Here is a 24899-nt window from a genome sequence, read left to right as displayed (position 1 = left end):
ACTCGACGCTCACCTTTATACCGGCTCCATCGGGCACGGTAGATGGCCGAGACACCAATCCCCAACGCTTGAGGCCAAAGGCATACGAGTAAATAAAAAAAAACACTTTGTTCTTGAAATCCTCCCACTCTTCCTTGGATGCACCCACGGACAAAAAAGACTTACCTCGTCCTTGGACCAATGAATCTTTACCATCCCTTGAATACCTATGCTTTTGTTTTGTTGGGAAGCGAATGTGGGGGAATCGTGGGACTCAACACGTGAGACTGTTTCTTGGAATTCTTGTGACACTTCCCTCTCTCTCGCTCATCCCTTTTCTGCAGTGTCAGCCCTTCTGTGTCAATCTCAGAGGACATGGTAATAGAGCAAGCTGGAGATTTCAAAGGAAACCGGATTAGTGCTAACTTAGCTGCTCGATTCCTGAAGGCCTTCGGGTTCCAAACTGAGACGAGACGCATTGCTCCATTTCATGATCCGTCCCCAGACAGCTCAAGCAGATATTGTGCAGGTCAGTAAAGGACATCTTGGAGCTGCAGCCTCGCCAGTGCTTGAAACATGCAGGCTTTCGGCCAGGCACAGTGGTGCCAAAAACTTTTGAGAAGACTTTCCAAGAAAACACTGTGCTGAACGTGCAGAAACAGGGAACTGAGGTAGGGAGGCATAGTGCGCACTGTATTCTCGAGTGCAAAAGTCATGCCCGGAGTCGGCGAGCATAGGAGCCGTGTATGTGTTCGTCGAGCAGCACATGTCCCCTGTCTACATTTTCTGAGAACAGCTGGCGCTGGAGGATATTTATCCAGATGAGGAATCTGTGGGAATTCTATCCATTGAAAAACATTCAGTGTTCATGAATATTAATAAAGACCCCAGGAGAAGTTGAGGATTTATTTTAATGATATTAATAGTAAACTAGACAAACTCATTAGACAGAAAATACAGTGGTTCTTTCCCCGTGTTGTATTCAATGTATCTGGAATAAAGGCAGCTTCCATCAGCTGGGAAATAGCAGCAAAAGGACTTGTGTTGCGTTGGAGAACGGGACAGTCTCATAATTGCAAGCAAAATGTTTGACTATATGCAAGTCTGTAATGCATTATCAATTCTTCAGTCACTCGATCACACACCTTTTCAAACTACACCATTCTTACTACACCACCTGCTACGTATTCTCTTATTTCACTCTTTCCACTTCAATTCCTTCCAGCAGACTAAGGTCCTGCAGTCCCTCAGCGGAACACAATGTATCTCAACTCAGACAAGGTTAATCGCTTTGAGACCACTATGATGGTGTACTGGTGCGGTTTAAAATCTTAATATTAATAACAAAAATAGTGATAAAACATTAAACATTCTTTGAATAGAAAAAAATAAAAGATGCTTCACACTTACTTGGAAATGTTGATGTGTTTCTCTTTCGGTGTGAAAAATATGGCACTGGATCTTTCACCGGCAGAGGCAGCAATGTTCTTATTGTTTAACCATGGCTGTCTGAGGCGCTCGGCCTTGTTAGCAAAGTCCTTTAGTTCGCTCGGCAGCTTTTGGCCCCATCTGTCTGTCGGAGTATTTTGATCCTCTACTTCAATCTTCTCCAGAAACATACTGAGAGGACGGCCCTTTGTTGTGACACGTTTGGAATGGCTGTCACCCTGACCAACTGTGAGACCTTTTATAGTTACTGGCAGAGAAGGAACGGGTGATTCCGTAGGTGCACTGAGCTCCACCTGGTCTTGGGCGTTCAGGACAAGCAGGGACAATGGGCGCTCACATGATTTCCTGGACACTTGCATGGAAATTAACTGGGAATTAGCTGATCCGTGGAAGGTTTCTCCCTGGAGTCTCTCATGCACACTGTGGTCTTGCTGCTCAAAGGCTCTTCGCTGCTTCTCCAGGATGTCTTTCTCCCGCCTTATCTTTAGCATCATCTCTCGCTCATTCTGCTGCTGCAGCTGTTTTTGTCGCTCCTCCTTCTCTTCATTTAACCGTTGCAGCTTGGCAATCACAGGGTCTGCCGAACCTGTGCCCACACCTTTCTTTTCGGATGTGAAGATAGGGGACCCAGCAGAACTGGTTGGTTTCGACATTGGCACATCTTCCTGCTCCACTGCATTTTTGTTGGGCGCAACATCTGTACTTTCCTCCTTTACCAGTTGTTTCGTCTGTGGGCAGTGCTCGGACAAGACTCTGTTTGTTTTTAAACTGTCCTGAAGTGGGATATAGAAAGTTGGCAGACTGCTAGATAGAAGTGGTTCCCGGGGATGTGGCCTGTAAGAGGCGATGTAAGTATCTGGCTTTGCAGAAGGGCTATCTGGTAATTCTGATGCAGACCGAGTTCTTTCTCTACTGGGTGACACATCCCAGTGTAAGTTGACAACACTGGAATTAGTCCGAGTGGGACTGCTGGTGAACGAGTTCTCTGCCAAGCTTTCAGGCAATGTATGCTCATCTGTAACCATACCCTCGTCTTTACTTTGGCTCTCCTCACAGTGCAAAAGTTCTAGGCTCCCTTGAGAACCTTCACTGTCCACTGTTCCCAGGGGAGATGGCAGATCCTCATACATGAGATCAGATGGGACCCGCGGTTCATCTGAAGGTGACAGACTTCCGCCTGTAATACGGACTTTCAGCAGTTCCAAGCTGAACTGGGCTTGTTCCAGCTCCCGCATTCGCCGACTCTCTCTCTTTGCTCGCACCCCTTTTTTCTGGTTGGAATCATCGAGGGATTTATGGCGCTCTCGCACAGTCACCTCCTGCAACATTTCCACTCCACCATCATTGCTTGCCCTCTCATGTTGCTGGCATTTTACATCTTCAGTCCATGTGTCCAACTGCCCATTGAGTGCTTCAGAGCAATTATGTAACACAGGTCTGTTACCATCACCTGCTGCTGCATACTCCTCAAACAAGCTGTCCTCACACTGTACTAAGTCCAAGTTGTTACTCGTGACGCCGTTCTCCGTCTCAATTCTACTCTGTTCTTCAGAGAGGAGGGTGTTCTCCAGTTGCTTTATTTTTAACTGCTGTTCTTTTAAAGCCCGAAACCTGAAAAAGAATGGACATGTTAGTCCTCCTCATGATGAGAGGCTCACAGGGTGCGCTCTATTCAATAAGAGTTACTCACCATAGTGACCTTCTGTACTCCTAATCCATTGTGTCCTTTGCGTCTTGGGAGTGCAAACCATGAGTATTGGACCAGAGCCCTTTTGATCTAGCAAAATATCTTCCTCATTTATTTGAATTTGTAGCAGCATGCATACTCACCCTCCGGCACTGCTGTCTGCCTCGCTCACTGGTGACTTTCCCTCTGCTAAGGATCTACCAGACCAATGCCTGCATTTTAGCAGGGAAGATCGGAGGGAGTATAGACAAAAAGGTATTATGAACTAGAAGTACAATGAGTATTTTTTACTTACTCTTATGTTTTGTCCCCTTTCCTCCATATTCTTGGGAGGCTACCAAGCATACATAACCTAGATAGAGGTTGGACCTAAACAAGACTTGCTAAAGAGATTTTTCAACACAGCATGACCAAACAAGGGATTGCCCAAAGAGTCGACGACCATGCGCCTTGTGCTGCCCCCCTGCCCCCTCGCTCCACCTCACTTCCTGGTCCTCCTCTCCCCTCTCCCTTCCTGCCTCCCTGCCCGCCCACCCCCCCTCTGATTGGTTCTCCTCGTAGCCCCTCCGGGACTACACGACAACCGCTCTCCACGCTCGCTTCTTTGTTGAACCAGAGCGGGATTGAGCGGTCGCCCGTAGCCCTGTGAGGCTGCCTTCCAGGCCTCGTTGGGCTTCAGTTAAGTTTCAGGCACTGTTTTTGGCGCTCCGTGCACGTTGTGCTGCCCCCTGCCCCCTCCCTCCACCTCACTTCCTGGTCCTCCTCTCCCCTCTCCCTTCCAGCCCACACCCCCCTCCCCTTCCTCTCCTCCTGCCTTAAATCCCACCCCCCTGGGCAGCCCCCCTGCCCGGCAGCCCCCTCGACTAAGGGCCCCTTAGGCAAAGGGCAGCTCCTACGGCTGTGGCTCCCTGTGTCTGCAGGTGTCCGCAGGGGACGCCAGGCGCCAGTCCCCCTTTCTATCTGGTCAGCTCCACCTGCTCGCCCAGCCCACCAACCTACACCTTTCCACTTCATTCACTTGGTTTCTACACTTCACTGTGTACCGCTAATTGTGGTAAACTAGGTCTGTTTCTTCTGCAGGACTCTCAAACTTAGGTGGCCTTTACACTGGGTACCTAATTCGTATTACTGTGTTACTGTTGCTCTGGAATTGTGGTAAACTAGGGCTTGCTGTTCATTCCTGCCCACTTACTCCCGTCCGTCTCCCCCACCCTCCCTCTTTATTCCATGGTCCCCCACCATCTCTCCTATCTTCTCAACTGCTTCTCCATTGACTATCCTGCTCTCCTCACTAAATCTGGTAGGAAAAAGTTTTAAAAGGATATCCTAGTCTCCAACCCAGGCCTCCCCATCACTGACACCTACACTAGTTCCTCCTCCAAGGAAACTCTTACTGACATCCTCTTTTTCGTGCCTTCCCCTGACCAATGGACCCTTCATATGGTCTCTGTGCTCTCTCCCTTCTCCTCTTCTCCCATTAATGGTGGCACCCGTTGGGATGTCCTCTTGGCCCCCTTCCGCTCCTCTAAGGCCATCATTAATGTCTACGCTAATGGGACCGTCTTGGTCCAAGGCCCTCAGGCCAACCTCCACCTCTTTGATAGACGCTTCCCGCGCCTCATCAACTTCCTTTCCTCTCCTGCTGCCCCCTCTTCTCTGTCCTCGGCTACCTTGCCTCCACCCTCTCACCCTGCCCTCGCTCTGACTCCTTCACCTCCACAGGGCGTACCTCTGATCTGTACCCCTCCCCGGAAGTCCTTCAAGTATGGCAACCTTCTCCACATTGCCACTCTCAACTCTCGCTCTGCTGTCAAACATTCCACTGATATCTGTCGCCTTCTTGAGGAACTGGACCTGGACATCCTCGGTCTCACTGAGACATGGTTCACGTCCAGCTCTGTCACCAGCTTTGACACACTCCTACCTGACGGTTACAAGATCCTCTCCTTGCCCAGGCCCAACCGTGCTGGGGGGGTGTGGCCCTTATCGTCCCCTCAGTGGATTCCTACCATTGTCACTCCTACGCAGACCTACTCTTCCTTTGAATGCCTTGTCTGCCGACTCTCTCGCTCTCCTAGCCATTCCCTTACCGTGGCTAGTATCTATCGCCCGCCTGGTCAAATATCCTCCTTCCTCTCTGAGTGGGCTGACCTCTCCTCCTCACTCCTGTCCTCAACAACTCAACTCCTCTTTCTTGGAGACTTCAATATCCACCTTGATGCCTCCTGTCCTCCCTCTGCACTCTTTCGCGACCTCTGCGACTCTCTCTCTCTATTCTCCCGTCTGGGCCGACCCATTCTACAGGGCACACTCTTGATGCTCTGATCTCTTCTGACCTTCCCCTCTCTGTCCCTCTCTCTCCTGGAGTGATCACTTTCTCCTATCCTCCCACCTCACTGTCCCTTCCCCACAGGCAAAGCCACACTCATCACTGCCACCCACCTTTGCGGTCATCCGACCCATGAAGCGCGTGTCAGTTGAGGCTTTCGCTACCACCTTCTCGCCCCCCCATCCCCCTTCAGCTGACTCCCATCCTGACACAGCCCTCTCCACTCTCCACGCTGCTATATCTGATACCCTTGCTATCCTTGCCCCTGTCATGAGAATCCGCCTGAAGCCCAAAGCCAAATGTAACTCCTGGTATGACTCGGATGTCGTCACCCTTAAACGCAAGTGCAGGGTGGCAGAGAGGAAATGGCGTGCTTCATGTTCATCCTCTGACAAACTGGCCTGCCGCCTGCTTCAAAGGCAATACCGGCTCTCCGTTCTCACCAAGAAGAGAGCCCTTATCCAAGCCCGTATCTCTGCGGCATCTAACAATTCGGCCGAGCTCTTTAAAATCTGCAAGGAGCTGGCCAACCCTGCTGCAGTCTTTACCTCTCCTGTCCCCTCCCAGGCCTTCTGCACGGCACTGGCCTCTCACTTCATTTAAAAAACTCAAGACATCCTGTCCTCACTCTCCTCCTATCACCCCCCCCCCTCTATTCCCTGCTCTTCCTCTGGCCCTTCTGCAGCCACCCCTCCTCCCTCCTTCTCTGCCTTTCCCCTTTTTTCTGCTGATGAGGTTTCGAGACAAGTCCGATCTATGAATGTCTCGTCAAAACAGGTCCACCCCTGTTCCTCCAAAACTATCAAGGACCACATCGACTCCTTGGCACCTGCCCTGGCAGACTTCTGCAATCACTCCTTCGCCTCTGGAGTCTTCCCATCCCCCCTCAAGCACTCCCTTGTGCACCCCCTTCTTAAGAAACCCTCTTCCGACCCCTCCTGCTCAGCTAACTATCGCCCAATCTCTATCACTCCCTTCCTGGGCAAGCTCCTGGAGAAACTGGCCATCTCCCAGCTTAATCTCCATGCTGAATCTGTTGGTAGTCTTCATGACCATCAGTCTGGCTTCAGAGCTGCCAGAAGCACGGAAACTGCTCTCCTGAACATCCGTGAGGACCTGCTCTCAAACCTTGACTCTAACACTTCTTGTGTTCTCATTTTGCTCGACCTCTCTTCTGCCTTTGACACTGTCAACCACACCATCCTGCTCAACCGTCTCCGTGATAACCTGGGTATCACTGGTCAGGCTCTGGTGTGGCTGACCTCCTTCCTCTCCAATCGACCCTCCCAGGTCCAATTGGGTTCCTTCCTCTCTGACATCTTTTTCTCTACCTGTGGTGTCCCTCAGGGATCTAACCTTCCCCCCCCTGGCTGTTCAACCAGTATCTGGCACTTCTTGCTCACCGCATCGCCGCTCTCTGTCCCAACTTTCAGTGCTTCGCGGATGATGCCCAGCTAATTTTCAGGCTACCCTCGGCCTCCTCTTCCCTTTCCCTCATCTCTGACTGTCTTTCTGCTATCCAGGAATGGTGTGCCGGCAACAACCTCTGCCTTAATGCCAGTAAGACTGAGATTCTACTCATCGGCACACCCACTCCCTCCTTCCCCGCAGCTCTGTGACCGGCCTCCCTTAGCCCTCTTCCTGCTCCTACCTGCAAGGCAAAAAACCTCGGGGTCATCTTCAACTCCACACTCTCTTTCTCTCCTCACATCTCTGACGTCTCTAAGAGGTCACACTACCAGCTACACCTCCTCAGAGGTATCCTTCCTTTCCTCTCCTTCCCCCAGAAGCTCACTGTCTCCAGAGCCCTGGTTCTCTCGAAGCTGGACTACTGTAACAGCCTCTATCTAAATCTTCCTGCCTCTACACTCCGCCCTTTGCAACTCATCCAGAACATGACTGCGAGACTTGTCCTTGGCCTCAAGCCCTGGGACCGTATCTCTCCAGGACGGAAATCACTACACTGGCTCCCAGTGGCTGCGAGGATTAAGTTCAAAACCCTCTGCATTGTCCACAAGGCCTTTTGGGGCCTGGGGTCAAAATACCTTCAACTCTCTTTTCCTTCTCGAGCTCTTCGCTCATCCACCTCCAACTACCTCAGGGTCAGCCGCTTCTCCAAGCAACGAGTTGTGGGTAGATCTCTCTCTGCAGCAGGGGCCTCCCTCTGGAACAGCCTTCCTGCCTCCCTGAAACTTGAGAACCATCTCCGGTTCCGAAAGCACCTCAATACCTTTCTCTTTGCCTCCGCTTTCTCTCCCCTGCTAAAATCACTGAATCTGCAACTGGGCCACTCACGATCTCGGTCCTTGGCCCAGCCACTCTTCCCTGCACTGCCTACCTGCACTACGGGACTGTTTCTCCTACAGCCCCTTCTCCCGGCACTTACCTTGCACTTGCAACCAGCTGGCCCTATTATTTATCTTGTATTCTACTAACCATGTACTGCACTTTCCCCTCTCCCTTTCCCCTTGCACTTTTCCCATTCCCCTCTACCCTTGCACTTGCGATCTGAATGACACCTGGCCTAGTAGGATCGTTATCTGTCTCCCCTTGTCCCCCCCCCCCGCCTCGTCGCGCCTTGAAACACTTGTGTATAGGCGCATTACAAATGCCATATCATATCATGCAGTAAACTTTGCAGATTGCAGAAGGTGAGGCCCACATAGTAGCCTTTCCAATAACATTTCAGAAGGCATTCCTTTGAAATGTCTCAAAAGCTGTCTTGGCCCTCAATGAATACGGAATGCGTTATTTACCTGCAACTCCTGTTCGTCGGCATTGGTATATTTCATAGATTCACATGCTGCCTAAATATTCCCTGTCGTCATGCTGGGACTCCTCTGTAACATTAAGCACTTTCATAGAAAACCAAGAAACGTTATCCGTTTAGAGTTCTCTTATTCCTGTTATGGGTCAGTCAATTGGCCAGTGCCTGCCTTAGCTCCACCACCGGATGCCATCCTCAGATTCGTATACCACAAGTAAAAGTGCAAAGACGAGTCAAAGGCAGGGAAGGCGAGAGGGTCACATGTGAATCTATTTAAGTAACCAAGACTGGAAAACAGAAGTTACAGTTAGGTAACCTATTGCTTCTTCAGTATTGGAACTTTTATAGGTTCACATGCTGTGAGAATAGACTGTTGAGCAGTACAAAATGCACTGATACGTACCTACATGCAAGTGGGGAGTAGGATGATGGCTCATCTTTAGCGAACAGGTTACGAAAGGCTGTTCAACCCTGGAATCCTCTGGAGGATTATTTCTCGATGCAGTAGATCTTGGTGAAGGTGTGAGTAGACTTCCACGTAACCGCTCTGCAGATGTTCAACAGTGGCGAAGAGCGGCAGTAGGGTAGACTGCACCCGAAGGACGTCCACCATGCCAACCCGGAAGCAGCCTGTTAGCAAGTTGATGGAAGGAAGATGTACAAGCAGAAAGCCATCTAGAAATTAAAATTTGAGTAAGACCCTTTTCAGTAGCAGTAGACCCAAATGCAATGAACAGCTGCAATGATTTACAAAAGGGCTTGGTTTGACTAACATAATACTTGAGTACCCTCATGACATCCAGGGAGTATAGAGAGTGCTCAGCAGGTGTAGCAGGAGAGCTGACAAAAACTGTCACGACAAAGGGCTTGTTGAAGTGAAAAGAGGATAGAAATTCAGGCATAAATGTAGGGTTGGTTCGAAGGAGAACCAACCCTACAGTAAAGCGGTTGAAAGGTGAGCGCCTGAACCTTGCCCACTCTTCTTACTGGTTTAGGACGAAATTACCGAAAATAAATGGTTGCACTGACCATAAGTTCGAAAAATGTTACCAGCAAAGGTTCGAACACCAAAAGTTCGAACCTTTGGTAGTAGCGTTGTAAACATTTTTTTTTTAAAAAGCGGGGGCTGCAAGGGTGTCCCCCGCTCACTATACTTTATGGTATAGTGAGCGGGAGCTGCTGGGGACAGCCCCGCAGCCTTGTGTTACAAAAAAAAAGAAAAAAGCACCCTGCAGCGCTGGTTCTTGATAACGGAAGTGAAAGGGAACTGGCGCTGCAGGAACCCAGCGTGAAGATGAAGGTAAGTGGGGTTTGTTTATGTCGGGGGGTGTGCCGAGGGTGTAGGTGGGTGGTGTTATGGGTGTGTTGTGCGTGCGCGTGAGAATGTATGTGTGTTTGCATGCGAAAAGTGCAAACCTTTGGTAGTTCGCACCTTTCTCATGCAAACGATTTGCCCGCGGTACTTTCAGCCGCGGGCAAATCACTTCGTTTCTTCTTACTGAGGTGATCACCACAAGAAATGCTGTTTTCCAGGAGACAACATTGAAACTGGCCTTATCCATTGGCTTGTATGGGGCACACAGCAACCTGGACAGAATGACATTTAGTTCCCACAAAGGGGCAGGTTTGCTTACAAGGGGAAGACTGAAAGGGTCCCTTCATAAATTATTTCACAATCCTGTGTGACCCCGATGAAGTCGCCACCGATGTGTGTATGAAGCAGGAAATGGCAGCCAAGCAAACTTTGATGGAATAGTGAGCAGGGCTACTGGTAGCCAAGGAGAGCAAGAATGGAAGGTTCTGTGGCGGGAGAAATTTAGGGTCCCCCACCCTGTCACTGCAACACCAAACAGTGAACCGCTTCCATTTTTGTTTTAACTGGAGATGGTAGATGGAGCATGTGCCTTTGAAACGCCATCCTTGCAGTCCTGGGGCATGCTGATGTGGTCAAATTCAAGGGATGTAGAAGCCAGGTTGTGATGTTAATGGTCGAGACCTTGCCCTTGTTCCTGGAAGGCAGGCACTGCAGCAGAGGAAGCTTGACAGGCAGGGCTGATTCGAGAACTAGAGCCTTGAGGAACCAGAATCCGTCTCAGCCACACTGGTTCCACAAAGATCAGTCTGCATGGCTACTGTTAGTTTGTGTGGATGCGTATAGGAACCTCCTGTTCCATGGAAATGTGACAGCGTTTCCCAGGCTGGTTGGTTGAGGGGACCTGCTGGCTAACAAGTCACATTTGGAATTGTCCCTTGGGATGAATACGTCCACTTCCGGCTTACCTGACATTCGGAATAGGTTTTCAACATGGCTCTTGAAGAGTTCCCATTCTCCCCTGGAGCAGAGTTCCCCGTTGAGGGAATCAGCCACAAAGTTGCATATGCCCGGCAGGTGAAAGGGGACAGAAATCCCTGGGTAAGAGCCCATTTCCAACAGAGACTGCACCTCGGATGATAGGATTGGCAATCTGGTGCCACCTTGCTTTTGTATATGTAGAACATTGTGGTTGTGCTTTCTGTGAACTCCTGTACCACTTTACATTGATATGTGGCAGGAATGACTTGAAGGCCTAGAACACTGCCCTGAGCTCTAAAACAGTGATGTGGAGAGATTTCCTCCCGTCGATCAGATGCCTCTGGCAGATCCATGGATCCATCTGTTGCCAAAGTAACCAGATAGTTTGTTATCGTGAAAAGAGTACTGCTGTTAAGCTCTGCCACATCGTCCCACCAACGCATCACATTGTGGAAGGGAGTGGTTAGGGATAGTTTATCGTGCCAACATCTGGAGACCGGAGCCGAGCAGGCATCTCGGAATTCTTGCACTGAGCTGTTAGGGAGAATTCTCATAAATGTCTCAATTTCCCTCTACCCGAGAGACCCCCAGCTCTTTTGCCAGACTTTAGGACTTTTAATTTCTAACCTGGAGAGAGCGAGACCTTTTTTCCCACTTCTCATTTTTTTTTCTGTGATTTAGACTCCGTTTCTTTTGACTTTGGAGTCTGACAAACTCCATAGGCATCATCTTTGCATTGTGACACAAAGCACCTTCAGTGCAGTGGCACAGGGAAATCTCTTAGATTTCCCAAAGGTTTAAATACCTTCTCTTGGTGAAACTACTGTTTCCAAGAGCAGTGAAGTGAAATTGGCTTTACTTACATTTTGTATTTTTCAAGACCCAGCACACACACTCTTACCATAGGATGGTGGAGCGGTTACTTAGTATCCCCTTTGTCTAGTTTGTCATGTAACATTTTTATGTTACCCTTTCTCCAATTAATGGCTGGTGGCAGTGGTTTACTTTTTACTTCCATTAAGTGTTTACTGCGGGCAGCGTTCGCAGCTGCAGTAAGGCGCCCATTTAGTCAAAATTGCCCTGGTCGTCTTTTTTCACCATTTCTTGATAGAAAGATCCTTCTTGTGATTTACTCTCCGCACCAAACCAGGTTTGGTTCCTTCGTTCATTTTGTCCTTGGCGGGATTCACAAGTGAAGCCCGCCTCTGCCTCCAGTATGTCTGGCAGGGGCAGGAAGTGTAGGAGGTGCCTGAAACTCTCTGTGCTTAATACCCTTGGTTACTGGAATGCACCTAACGGTGATTGGCCGGCTGGCTGTCTGGCAAGGACAGCAACCCTGCTGTGTGATTGACAGCTATGCTGGAATGAATGGGAGAAACCTTCATAAAAGGCAAGGCTTTTTGGCTTTAAAGGCAGAGTCGACCACTGAATGAAGGAATCCGAATAAGAACTTGGAAGAGACGCCTGCTGCAACTCCTGGACCGTTGGTGTGCCCGGTGAAGCCCTGCTGCTGTGCTGAAGCTCCGAATTCGTTTCAACTAGAGAAGCCCTGCAAGGACGACTTCTCCCCTTGAGTTGGTGGGACCAATCAACTCCAAAGGGAACTTGTTTGGACATCTTCTCGGAGCTGGCTGTACTTCAGCTGCTGCTGGAACCGAAGTTCCAGGGAGAGGAAAACCAAATAGAGTGGATGGCTTTTAAGTCAGACCCGAGCGTCAGGAAGATCCTCCACACTTCCCTGAAGCAGGACTGGCCAAGCCTGAGCCACCTTAACAGAGTCCTGGACCCCAGATGCGAGGAAAGTCTGAAGTGGTATCTGAGAACCGCGGTGTTGCCATTTGCTGCCAGATGCGAGGAGCTGAAATGCTGAAGTGCCACTGAATTTAAGTTTGCCCATTGCTGCCGCTGACCTTACCACTGCAGTGCAAGAGTCTCCAGACGTCCTCCCTCTTGTCCCCACGACTGAGGCCCAGGAACACCAGGATCTGCAGAGCTGTACAGAAAAAGAAGCGAGCTGGAACCATTTCTTCTAACCAAAGGTACTGTAAAGTCTAAGTAACTTACCTCTTGTGGTGTAGCCTTACTTGCTTCTCAGTTGAGACCTGTCGTGGTTGCCCTTGCAGAATTGCTTACAGCTTTGCCCATCAAAAGCCTCACAGCTTGTGGCCCTTCAAGTGAATCTTATTTCTACAAACGTTTCTAAAAACATTGTGCAAGACTTTTACTTGCCTGCAAAGAAGATCTTCAGCTCCCCTAGACTTTGTTCAACTAACATGGACTGTCCTGGCTCCCTGAGAAATTCTTCTTACCTCTGACTCTGTGCCTTTACTTTTCCCCCCAGGAAAGGGTTACATTTACTTGACATTGTAAGGTTTAAAAAGTACTTACCTGTTTATGAATTGTTTGTTAACCTTTGTTTTATTCCCATAACTAACCTTTGCACCAAACTCAGTATTGCTCTAAATTTGTCATTGATAAATCAATGTCCACAGTTCCTAGCTATTTAAGTCACCTGAGGGTGTACAAAGTGTCTGTGTGCCATCCCCAATGGGTATCATCTGATTTAGAGAAACTAAGAGTGTTTTGAAGTGTATTATAATTGTTACATGTTTTGCTCCCTTCTGAAGAAGGCTTATACAACCGTTAAATAAATTAATTGTTTAATCAAGAAACCTTGAGTGTAAGTGTTTATTTGAATAACTGTCACTGTGAAACTGTTACAACCCTACTGCTCACCCACACTACCAACCTGTGTAGTACATACTTATACCAAAGGTTGGGTTCCTATTGCCAGGAGCTCAAGGTTGCTGTAGTCTTCCAACGGATACTGCACACAATCTTGCACAACAGGGGCAGATGTGGAGCCTGCAGTTTTTGATAAGTGGGATGCAGAAGGACATCATGCCCAAGAGGGACTTGAGCATTCAGTCTGATGAAACCCATTGACAGGGCAACACTTGCACCTTTGATTGGATTGATTTGACCCTGTCGGCTGAAGGGGTGGTAGTGGAAGAAGTGGTGGTGTCTCAGTGTGCTCTTAGAAACAGCCTTTGCTGTGATAGCGTCATAAATGATTTCTCATAATTGAGAGAAAAGTCCAACGGTGTCAGACATGCTTCTGTGGCCGTTGAATGTTCTAGCTGAAGCTCATGAATTTAGTTTTTCTGGTTTGCAGGGCGGGGGGGGGGGGGATTAGAGGGATTGAAGCCAGCCTTGGAACGTATTTGAGGGAATGGGCCTGGTCCTCTACCCAAAGTAGCCATTTGAAATGGAAGAGCAGTGCTGTTCATGAGTCAGGCCTGCATGTTTGACTGTCCTTCAGGTTCATGAATTGACATGAAATGACAATGCTCAGTCATATCTGGCTAGAATGGCGAAGGAGTTGGAGGCCTTGATCGAGGTTGCTGCCAAGGAGATTATTCTTTTGCCGAAAGCCTCAACCTTCCTGCCTTCCTTGTCTGGAGGGACTGCTCATGGTGATGAGGGTAAAGCCTATCTTGTTCTGGCCGCTGCAGATAACACAGCATAGGGGCTAGGTTGTGCGCGTAGGCATTTTGGAGCATCGTCCGGTGCCCTACACTTTATCAAATCGGTCTTTCTTCGGCTGCGCCGTGAACAGATTCTTAATGGCAAAAACCTGTCTTCACAGATTTCATCCAGGATTGGAACGGACACTACTGCCTTCTGTGATATTTCCCTCCATTGGTAAAGAACCCTTCATTCCTTTGTTCAATCGGGAGGAGGTCAAACATCTTAGTCACCTTAGGCATGAAAGAATGGAAAGCTCAAATCTCATCCAGAGGCAAATCTCTTGGCGGAAGATCATCTGGCTCTCTGTCAGTGGGCAAAAGATCATCAACCTCTTCCATACAGGAGAAGTGAGTAGAGGCAGTATCAGAAGCTATATCCTGAATCAGTGTCTGAGGAGACATCTTGAGGTTGTCATTCATCTGGTGGAATACTGATGGCGGTGTGGAGACTAAGGCTGGGAAGGCAAATTCCGTTTAGGTACAGTAAAGGAGGAATAATGAGAATCCTTGTTTGGAGTTCTGACACTAGAGTTTGAAAGGAAGATAAAATGTCCATAAAAAGGTAACTTGCCTCAGGTCGTAGTTACGATGGGCCAGGCAGAGGGAAGGGCTGAGCCGGCCGCAATCCAGATACCTCCTCTTCATCCTCGGAAAACACCCCTTATTGGGCCCTCCAAAGACAGTGTCAATGGTGTGTAACAAGATGCCCTCATGAGGAATATTGGAAGCTACTGACAGGGTGTGTGGGGCATTAGGCTGGCGCATGAACAGGAGCTGTTCGACCTTTTAGGTGACCCAAGTAGCGCAGGAGCCATGTGTGGACACACTGACGAGAGGCACATAGATGAGGTTGTCAATGAAGCTGTTGATGGGAGAGTCACCAAGGATTTTGATGCAGTGGTCGTGGACGTCGACAGAGGAGACCGAGAAGGTTTTTACGCTCCAGGCCATTGACGAGGTAGCTGTCGGAGCCAGCAATGGTTTGAGCATCGTGGACGAAGGTGTCTTTGCCGTCAACTGAGTTGGCTTTTGGAGCAGTATGTGTTAGAAAAGATTTGTCTTTTAGCAACTTTCCCTCATATTCCATGGACCCGGAAACTTCCAGCCAGGATTTAGGGTATGAAGAGGACTTCTGAAGCCATTTCTAGAGATCAGCGATGGAGCCAAGTATTTTGTGTAGACGAGCAGCGTCTGCAGAACCGTGGACGACTCCTGAAGAGACTCTGCATCCTCCCCTCTGATTGGCCCGGTGAAGCCCTGCTGGACTACCTGATCTGCAAAGGCCCTTAGCGGTGCTTCAACCCATGGACTGGTGGGACCAACCAGTCTCAACGCATTCCTGAGGATCCAGTTATCCTGAGCAATCGGAAGTGTCCCTGGACCACCCAGTGGACTGACCAACTCTCTAGTGGGCTACCTCGGTAGAAGCGTCTCCGTCATGCGTTCGTCACCGTGACTTTGGTGGTTGCCAGCACGTGGCATAATTTACCTTCCTGATGCACTTTAGGCTCCCATCTTCAAGAGATCCTGTTCTGGAAGGTCTTCAACAGCGACTGGAAGGACGCTGCTGTCACTTGTGCGCGGTTGCCGTAGCTAGAACTCACCTTCCCCCATCTAGTGAAGAGTTCTGAAGGGGTCTGCATCAGCGCCTTCTGCATTTCTTCTTCGCAAAGGATGGCACTCTGCTCCTGGAACCGGCCAGAAGAATCCTTGCACCAGCAGCTGTTGGGCACCTCTCACTGGAACCAACGGTGGGAAAACATACCTCCAGTCCACACACCTAGTCATCTTGGAAAATAGGAGTCAGGGAGGTGAACAATTACAACGCATTCACCTCCCCCTGTTTTCCTTAGAAGAAACCTTTGAATAAACCTTTGTTATTCCATTCCATAGCTTTTTGATCGTCAGATCTAAAATCTTCTTTCGGAAAAATAGGAATATCATTTTACTTACCTGTAACTGTCGAAACATGTCCTGGAAAATGTCACTACTACAACTCTTCCTGTATCAGTCCCCTCTCTCCTGAGAAGAAGTTTTGTGACTTTTGGGCACACGGCCCACTCATTTTAGGGATTGGACCCATAAAGTTAGGGTATAATTCTTATGAATTGATTTCATGCTATTGCAACACTACTTAACTTCCTTTTGTAATCCAAGTTATTGAATGCATTCCTAAGAACCCAAAGGTGGCTGTATATATGTTTGATAATTGAGTATTGTGTGATATTACTACCTGCTTATCTCATTTTCTAGTGTATGTTTTGGGCCTATAATAAAAAGAGTATGTTTGTACTTACCTGTCTAAATTGAATCATTTGGTGCTTCACTGTGTGTACTCATTGTGGACCCCTGATCCCACTCACACTCTTCTGAAACTAAGCCTTGACCACTCTCACCATTATTGGGCTTGACCAACCTCTCAGAGTTCCCCTGTTCACTATAACTGGGGTGGCCTAAAATCTATCCACCAGGCCCGATTCTAGAAATCCATCTTAACAGTATGGCTGGAGGACATGCCTATCGTTGAGGTCTTGGTAGACTGAGTCGCCATCAGGCATTTTGTCGCTGAGGTGGACGGTTTGTGCGACAAGGAAGCTTTATCATGCAGGACTTTCCCCACAGAAACTCTACTCAGGGGACCTCCACGTCTTGGAAGAGGGAAATCACTCCAGAGGCCTGCTGGAACGTAGTGAAGTACAGCTCCTCACTGAAGCAGAGTCCGAGGCCACAGTGCCTTCGTAAAGCCAAGCCACAACTGTCCTGTGCAGATCTTTAAGAGTTGTATTAGAGAAGAACAGGAACATTTAGCAGGAATCCAGATTATGATCCGGGTACAGACAATGGAGACATTCCAGATGTCTATCTCCACAGGGATGTTTTTAGTACATAGATGGAACAAATCTTGAAAAGGCTCTTTTTGGCCTTTGAATTAGTCATGGTGAGAGTAAGAAGGGGACATTCACTGGGTTCAGCCCTGGAGGAACAACTAAACGTATGTCCCCTGTAGGGGAGCACCAAATGAATGCAGGAACTTCTCAACTCCAGAGTAGTAAAGTGCTCATCTGTAATTTGTAATGATGTGAAAAGTAAAGCAGAGTGAAGAAGATTCTTGAAGAAAACATTACATAAAGGGAGATGACTACCAACTCTAAACGTACAGTAAAGAAACTGAAGATGGCCTCCAATGTTGCAGCTAAGGGAGGCACTGGCTATTGGCTGAAGGGCAAATTACCTAAAACAACACTAAAAGAACACTGAAGTGTAGGCAGTTTCTTTGTTTTCTATCAAACTGCTTAATGTTATTGAGTATTCCCAGACTGACGATGGGGAATATTAAAACAGCAGTTGAATCTATGAGAGAACCAATGCTGGAGAAGACTCTCAGCAGAGGTGGATTTAGATGGGCAACGTACCAGTCTCTAAGGAGATGAGTCTGTGAACGAACACTTTCTCCTTTATCGTCTTTGGAGCAAATTTTGGTCAGGTCGAATCTTTGATGGTGTTGTACTTAGGGACTTAGAAGACAAGCGACTTAGGGCCAATTTAGAGGCTTTCTCCATTAAAGCTTTAGGTGTCATAACTTGACAGAAGCTGCAATCTGCCATAATGTGGTCGGTACCGAGGCACCACAGACAAACTCGGTGAGGATTGGTGAGTGAAATTTTTTAGCCACAATCACAGCACTTTCTTAAACCAGAGGGTTTCGAAGTAGACATGTTTAAGAAATCGAATAGAATAGGATAGAATTTTTGAAAGAAATAACTGCGTCAGAGGATTTCTCTGAGGCCAAGTACCCGAGAATCATGCTGGGCATGCGGAAAAAAGGAACTGAGGTCACGCAGCACCGAGCACGCTGTTTGTACCCACATCAGCGCCACATCCGGTCACAAAGATGACTCAATGGCCATAGACACCAGTGAGCATGATGACTCATGCTGCTTGGAAAAAGTTTTCCGAGAGCTGCAAAGCAGGAGAATAGATATCCAAGATGAGGAATGCATGGGAGGACACAATCCATTAGAAAGTCAAAGTTTAATAGAAAGGTCAGAAACACGTCGGAGGTACGAAGTAGAAGTTCCAAGAAGCGTGCTGAGCATGTGGAAAAAAGGAAGGAATTGAGGTCATGGGGTGTGGTGGAAGCTATTGATACCGATGTCAAGTGTGGCCTCGAGGATGAAGCGCTGCACAGAGAGACCTTGATGCCAAAGCTGCATGGTGCAGCCCGGCTGTTGAAGTTTCCAAGATCTTCTAAAGCAGGAAGAATATACCTAGAGTTAGTTTTCCTTTGATTGAGGCGTGACATTTTTAAGCTTTCCGGAAGGGGTGTTTTTGTAGCTTTTCACTTCTCCGAGTGTGCTTGTGCTGCTCGACCTCTGAAACTGCCTTCCATTTCCCTCCTGTTGTCCTAAGTGGCAGTCACCTCCACTTGACTGTTTCCTCAGCGAAGCATTTATGCATCTGAATCCTGGTATAGACCTTCTGGCATGGAGATTGCGAATGGTGTGTCTTTCTGAACAGCGACTAGTGACTTTTGTGCCAAAGGGTAATTATTACTGGATCTCCAACTGGGCACTGTGATTAATCTGGACTATGTTTCCTGTGATGAATCCCTAGGTGTCGTCCCATGAGGCCAGGGAGGTGAGGCCGCTACCCGATAGTACCCCTGGGGGTGGTACACAGTGTGAGGATCTCATGGGGAGAAACAACTCCTCTCGGGACAGGGACCAACATCTAGGCAGAACGCGGTCTGATGCCTCTCACAATCATCCCTCCTAATCCTACACCTATGGTGGTACACCCCAGTATTACACCCAACCACCCCATGTACCTGTGTAGGGCCAGTGGTATAGAATCGACTGAGACGAAGAATGGCATAGAAAGATTAAAGATCATTAACTGTCAAATACTAGGACGAAGAAGAGGCGCGGAAGCATTGAGAAGGCTCTATGGAACCAAGAGCCACGGTCTAGTGTTCCAAGAGAGAATGGGCCTTACTACGAAATAAAAACCAAATAAGGACTGTTTACTGGGGCAAGTCATCCCTGGAGGAGCAGCGAGTGGGTGAGCCATTTGATATGGAAGACAGAAGAGGCTGGTGGCCGGGATGCTGGCGAGAAGGTAGAGGTGTACCTATCCAGTCCGCCATGGATGGACTGACTAGAAAGCTGGCGAAGCAGAGGTCCAGGTGGCAGAGGAAGCTGGTGTTAGGGAGAATTATCTCTTTAGGCTGAATTTCCTAACCTAGTGAGTCCCCCAGCAGCTTTGCTGGATTTCTGGAGTTTGTTTTTTTCTCCTGCCAAGAGTGAGACTCTTTCTCCCATTCTTGGACATGATTTATGGTGTTCCTTTGACTGGTAATGTGTTTTATGTTCTATGGGGTTCTTTACTCCATAGGGTCTCATGTGTTTGTACTATGTGTGTTACACAGCACCCTCCGTGCAGTAAAACAGGGGTGTCATAGTGACACCGCACCACAGACTCCATACCCTGGGACTGACTACTGTCTCCCAGGGCATGTAAAGTCACCATTGGCATTACTAGTCCCAAATTATGAACAGAAACCAGTACAAACCATCATATTGTGGACGTACTGGTGGGGTCAATTCGATTGCCCCGCGGTCTGTTAGTTGAGGGGGCACGTCTACGCCCCCCCTGATCGAGTTTTGGCTGGTGGCAGTGGATACTACTATTTATATTCGACCGCAAATATATCCCTATGGGATTTTCCCATTGTTCGAGGCTACCAACTTTAATTATTTAATTCTCATAGCCTCGAACATACCGCCGGTTTATTTATTTAATATTAATTTGCTGGTTGGTATTTTTTGCCAGGACTCGATTCTAAAATGGCGTTTGTGTTCTCTTCTGTGACTCCAACCCAAGTCGAGCCCTTTGTTCCACTTTTTGGCGGGCTTCTCCACAGAAGCCTCCAAAAGTGGTGCCACTCTGTCTGGGTACCACAGGGGGTGTCGGAGGGGGTTTAGGCACCCTGGACTGAGTTACCTTGGTAACTCAAGTCGCACTCTTGTGTGATTGGCCCAAGTGGTGAGCCGCATGTTTGATTGACAGCTAGGCTGAGTGAATGGGGGTGTGCTGCATAAAAACAGGGCTTTGAGGACTGGAACTTCAGATGTCGCCATAGGACCTGAGAATCCGACGAGTGAGAAGCTGAGCCGACCTACCACGACGACAACACCGGTGGAGCTCTGCGGAACCGACACACCACTTCCCGACGACAGAGAAGATCTCCCAGCTGGAGAGGCTTCTTCCCCTGACTGGTGGGCACAACCAGTTTACCTGCTTTTCTTCGCATCCCAGGACGTCTTGTGGTCGAATTGCCCGTGCCAAGCACACCGGCAACCGGATAGCCACTTACCACTGGACCGCGAATAAAAGGACCGCTCCTTTTACCCGAGAACTCCGCGGCTGGTTTCTTCCCTGGCAGTGCAACGGACTCCTGTCTTCCTCCACGACTAGATCTTCTCTTCCCCCGGACGAAGCACCGACTTGCATCCGCTGCCAGGAACAACTACCCCCGCTGGAGTATTCTCACCACTTTAAGGTACCGTGTCCGCCAGGGCTCCCTTTCTAAAGAATGCTACAAGGTAATAATAATCCCTTAACCTTCTGGACTGGGCTGGCCGCCTTGACCTTCTAACTGGTCCCTTTCTTTTGGTCCAACTCTTTTTGAACCTTTGCAAGACTCTTATGCACTTCAACCGTGTGACCTTGGACACATTTCGTTCTGATCCTCTTAAAGTGGATCCGGCCTTCTGAACTCTAACTTCACGGTTTTACTTTCCTTCCTCCCTTGTTTTGTTCTTGTGAAAGTGTTGGGATCCGTTTCAAATTATACTCTGCTTTTCTCTCCCTTTTTAAACGAATTATTAGAGTGCCATCTGTGTTAAGCGCTCATCGCTGTCTGAAAATAAGTGGGGCTTTACTTAAGACTTGTCTAATATTCTTCTAAGGGAGTGAATATCTTTTAGTGACCGTGTTTTTGAATTGCTTACTATTAGTGCCTGTATGTTTTTCTAGATGTGGTTTTAAATAAATAATTATATCTCTTTTACACCAAGCTCTGGTCAGTGTTTACTTGTTCTACTATGTTCTTTTGACCTATTGTGAATACTCTGTATACTGCCCAACTCTTCTTGAGGGAAGTCTGACTGCTCAGCCACAGCTACCAAGTGAATCTGTGTGGTACAGACTGCTACCAAGTGGGTTTACTTCCAAACACCTGTAGTCTTAAATCTTTTGCAGTGGTCCCAGAGGGAATTGCACAAGTTTCTGCCTAACAGCTGGACCGCGCGGTCGAGTGAAGATGTGCATCCTGCGAGGAATCGCAGGCTGCGGAGCTGCCACAGTATGCCAAAAAGTAAAGTAGAAGACGAGAACGCCCGAGATCGACCATAGGGCGTCAGTGAGAACCCAAAATGCCAGGATGGTTGCTGGGGGCCTAAGAGAGTCGAAGGAAGACTCAGAAGAAGAGAGCAAACAAGAACCCACAGAGCAGGGGCAAGAAGGGAACCCCTGGGGGAGAAGTGAACCCTGAGAGAGAAAGACGGGTATGGGACCCGCACCCACTACAGAGAACAACCACCAATCATCATCTTCGTGGCAGTACCTGGCAGGACAGTAAACCAGGTTTGCCAGAGTAGAGTAGAGACATAGGCCTGGGACCCACAACCCCAAAAGAAGAGTCCTACAAATCATCCTCTTCATGACAGTGCTTGGCAAGTTAGTGAACCACGTCTGCCCAATGAACTAAGAGTGAATCAAGAGAAATTTGTAAATCCTCTTCTTCGTGACAGTTCTTAGCAGGATAGTGAACCAGGTCTGTCCAGCAAGCTGAATAGAGAAAAATGTGTCTGGGACCCACAATATGAAAGGGCAAGTAAGAGTGACCCTCTCCCCGTGGCTGTACTTGGAAGGCCAGAAGACCAAGTGGGCTATACTGGGAAAACCTGGGTCAGGGATCATACTTGTACATGAACTGTTGAGAAAGAAGGAAAAACAGTGAAACAAGGATCACCAAGGGAAGGTAGTCATTCCCCCTGGGTACCGCTGAGTGTGCAGTGATTGTGAAATCAAGATACCAGGAGAAGAGCGTCATTCTCCTGGTAGTGTAACATCTACTGGTCAATCTAATCAAGAGGCCAGGGGAAGGGAGTAATTTACCATGGTTTTGTATGAGAAACAGTGAAAGACAGAGACCAGGAGAAGGGAGTCATTCTCCTGGTAGTTGAATATGCAAAAAGGATCAAACCACAGAATATTGTGATCCCGGAGGAGGGAGTCATTCCCCCTGGGCTGAGAACTTTTCTGATACAGAGCGTTACAAGATTAACAATCCTTTGGCTGAGAAGTATTGGGATCAGAGAAAGGGAGTCATTCCCCCAGGTTAGGAACTTGCAAACCAGAACTGTTCTAACCCAGTCCAGGAGAAGAGGGTAATTCTCCTGGACCATAAACATTGATGCAACCTTCTAGTTTAGGTATAAGTGTAAGAGAGTGTTAGAGATTTTGACATACGACGGTGGACTCTTTAGTTTCAAGGGTAACCAGTGATTTCATTGCAGGAATAAACAGTCAATAATAGAAGGGGTAATAATAACGAAATTAAAAAATAATGAGGGTGTAAAAAATCGAAACGAGGTTTGAATCACAAAATGTAGGCGATAATGCAGTATTGCAGGTACAATTTAAATTTGCAAAAAAAAAGGGGATTCAGTTATAAAAACGATCAAAAGTAGGGATTAGATGAGGCTTTAGGGGGCGATGAGGGAAAGGGGTGGGGGGTCAACAGGACTCCCTACATATCCCCGTTAAAAGGCACTTTACAAGTCACGTGTAGGTATAATGTATGTTAGGTGAGGTAAATTAAATTAATGAGTGTAGAAACCTTTGAAAAGATGGAATTTATTCACAAAAAATCCACTAGACGGCAGTGTGAGACCATAGATACTAAATATAAGTAGATATTAGGGGCAGTGAAAAAGGGTCCTATGAGGAACTCGCTATCAAGAACACATTGGGTCTCATTACGAGTATGGGGGAAGCCATGCCGCTAAAAGCGGCATGGCTGCCTCCATACCGGGTTCCTGGTCCGGGTCCCACGAAAGGGGACTTACCGGGCCATTCCGACCTTGGAAGGCCCAGTAAATCACTTTCGCGGGACCCGGTACATCCCCATTCCCATTTGAGCCCCCATAGGGCTGAATGGGAATGGGGAGGATGCTAACAACGGGCCCGTTAGCATCCTCGTCTGCTAGCGGGTCCCGCTAAGGACGTCTGGTCTGACCAGGCGTTCCTTAGCGGGTCCCGCTGCAGACCTCGTAATAGAGCGGCCCGGAATGAACGGGGCCGGACCCTTACCGGGCCTGTTCATTCCGTGGCCGCCTTGGTCGTAATGAGACCCATTGTCTGCATACATGGGAAAGACTGATGTTACTTCTCTTTTGGACTCTCCCAATAGTGGCATTTCCTCAATCTCTTTGGTTTCAGGTAATGCTGGATCTCACCTGAACTCCACAGTCAAAGAGGAAGGACACACCCCTTTTGTTTGTGAGGATGTACATAAAACAATGAGGAACTTGGAATGAAGGAGAGAGAATCCTATGCAGAGGGGAGCCTCTGACGGGAGGACATCCTGGAGGGGTGGAGCCACGCTAGACTACTGAGCCAGTAGTAGTGTAGGAAGAGAGCTCATCGCTTGCAAGATGCCAGAACGCTGGCGTCCTGGACGGCAAAGAAGCCAAAGTGGGTGGGGGGAGAGGGGAGAGGGGGAGAGGGGAGAGAGAGAGAAAAGCGACCATCTCGCCTGGTGGCGCAACCACACAGAAGCTGTGGTGGGCCTGGAGCCCTTTAACAGACACCGAAACCAGACCATAGTGGAGAGATTGGATCCTCGATCTCTGCATGAGAAGTACATCAGCTACCGAGCAGCGCAGAACAAGGGAAGCAAATCCTCCCAGAGAGGTACGCCACTGAGAGGCTAGAACAGCTGTATCCAAGGATGGGAAAGTCTAAAAGGTTATCGGAGCCAGGAAAACCTGAATGGGCAAACACCCCACTAAAGCAAGCCGACCAGAGGGCCAAAGGGCTTTGGGGAGCCCTGGAAAGAAAGACATTGGAATCCAAGGCTGGAAAAAAAAAAAAACAGGCAAACGCCCAACTGAGGTCCCACTAATGCGCTTTGGGGAGCCATGGAAAAATAAGCAAGATTGGCAACTGAGAGGACCAGGAGGGTTCACATGCTCAAATAAAGAAATAACTTTCAGAAATGGTGGCATTGCATTAAAGAGACACTGGGCCTCATTATGACTGTGGCGGCCACGGTATGAACAGTGCCGGTAAGGGACCAGCACTGTTCATACCGGGCCGCCACATTACGAGTTCTGCAGCAGGTCCCACTCCGTACGCCTGGCCAGACTAGACGTGCAGAGCGGCACCCGCTAGCAGAACAGGATGCTAACAAGGGACCCGTCATTAACGGGTCCGTTGTTAGCATCCTCCCTATTCCCATTGGAATGGTTGGTACTCTTACCATCGGAGAGAGAGATGTTTGTGAGGATGTACATAAAACAATGAGGAACTTGGAATGAAGGAGAGAGAATCCTATGCAGAGAATCCCCCTACGGGGGCTCAAATGGGAATGGGGACGTATAGGGTCCGGGTCCCGCGAATGGGAATTACCGGGCCTGCAAAGGTCGGAATGGCCCGGTAATTCCCATTTTGCGGGACCCAGACCAGAGTTTGGGGGCAGCCATGCCGCTAAAAACCGCATGGCTACCTCCAAACTCGTAATGAAGCCCACTGTTTCCATGTAAAGAAGGAAGCGTGGCGGAAGTGCACAAAGATTT

At 48.5% G+C, this 24899-nt stretch overlaps 1 protein-coding gene across 7 annotated transcripts in view; it reads right to left on the bottom strand.

Moving 5' to 3' along the window:
* The window catches only part of MYO9A (myosin IXA), a 1154601-nt gene that overhangs the window by 289931 nt on the left and 839771 nt on the right, over positions 1 to 24899 (bottom strand). For all 7 annotated transcript variants that reach the window (XM_069624659.1, XM_069624658.1, XM_069624661.1 and 4 more), the window contains one exon: positions 1390 to 3039. In XM_069624659.1, the coding sequence (XP_069480760.1) occupies positions 1390 to 3039 (1650 nt within the window). The remainder of the gene's footprint in view (positions 1 to 1389; positions 3040 to 24899) is intronic.

This window comes from Ambystoma mexicanum, chromosome 11 (assembly GCF_040938575.1).
Source record: "Ambystoma mexicanum isolate Mex_15411 chromosome 11, UKY_AmexF1_1, whole genome shotgun sequence".
In the NCBI taxonomy this organism is placed as follows: Eukaryota; Metazoa; Chordata; class Amphibia; order Caudata; family Ambystomatidae; genus Ambystoma; species Ambystoma mexicanum.
The sequence above is the reverse complement of the archived record's forward strand: the minus strand, read 5'-3'. Positions and strand labels throughout refer to the sequence as shown.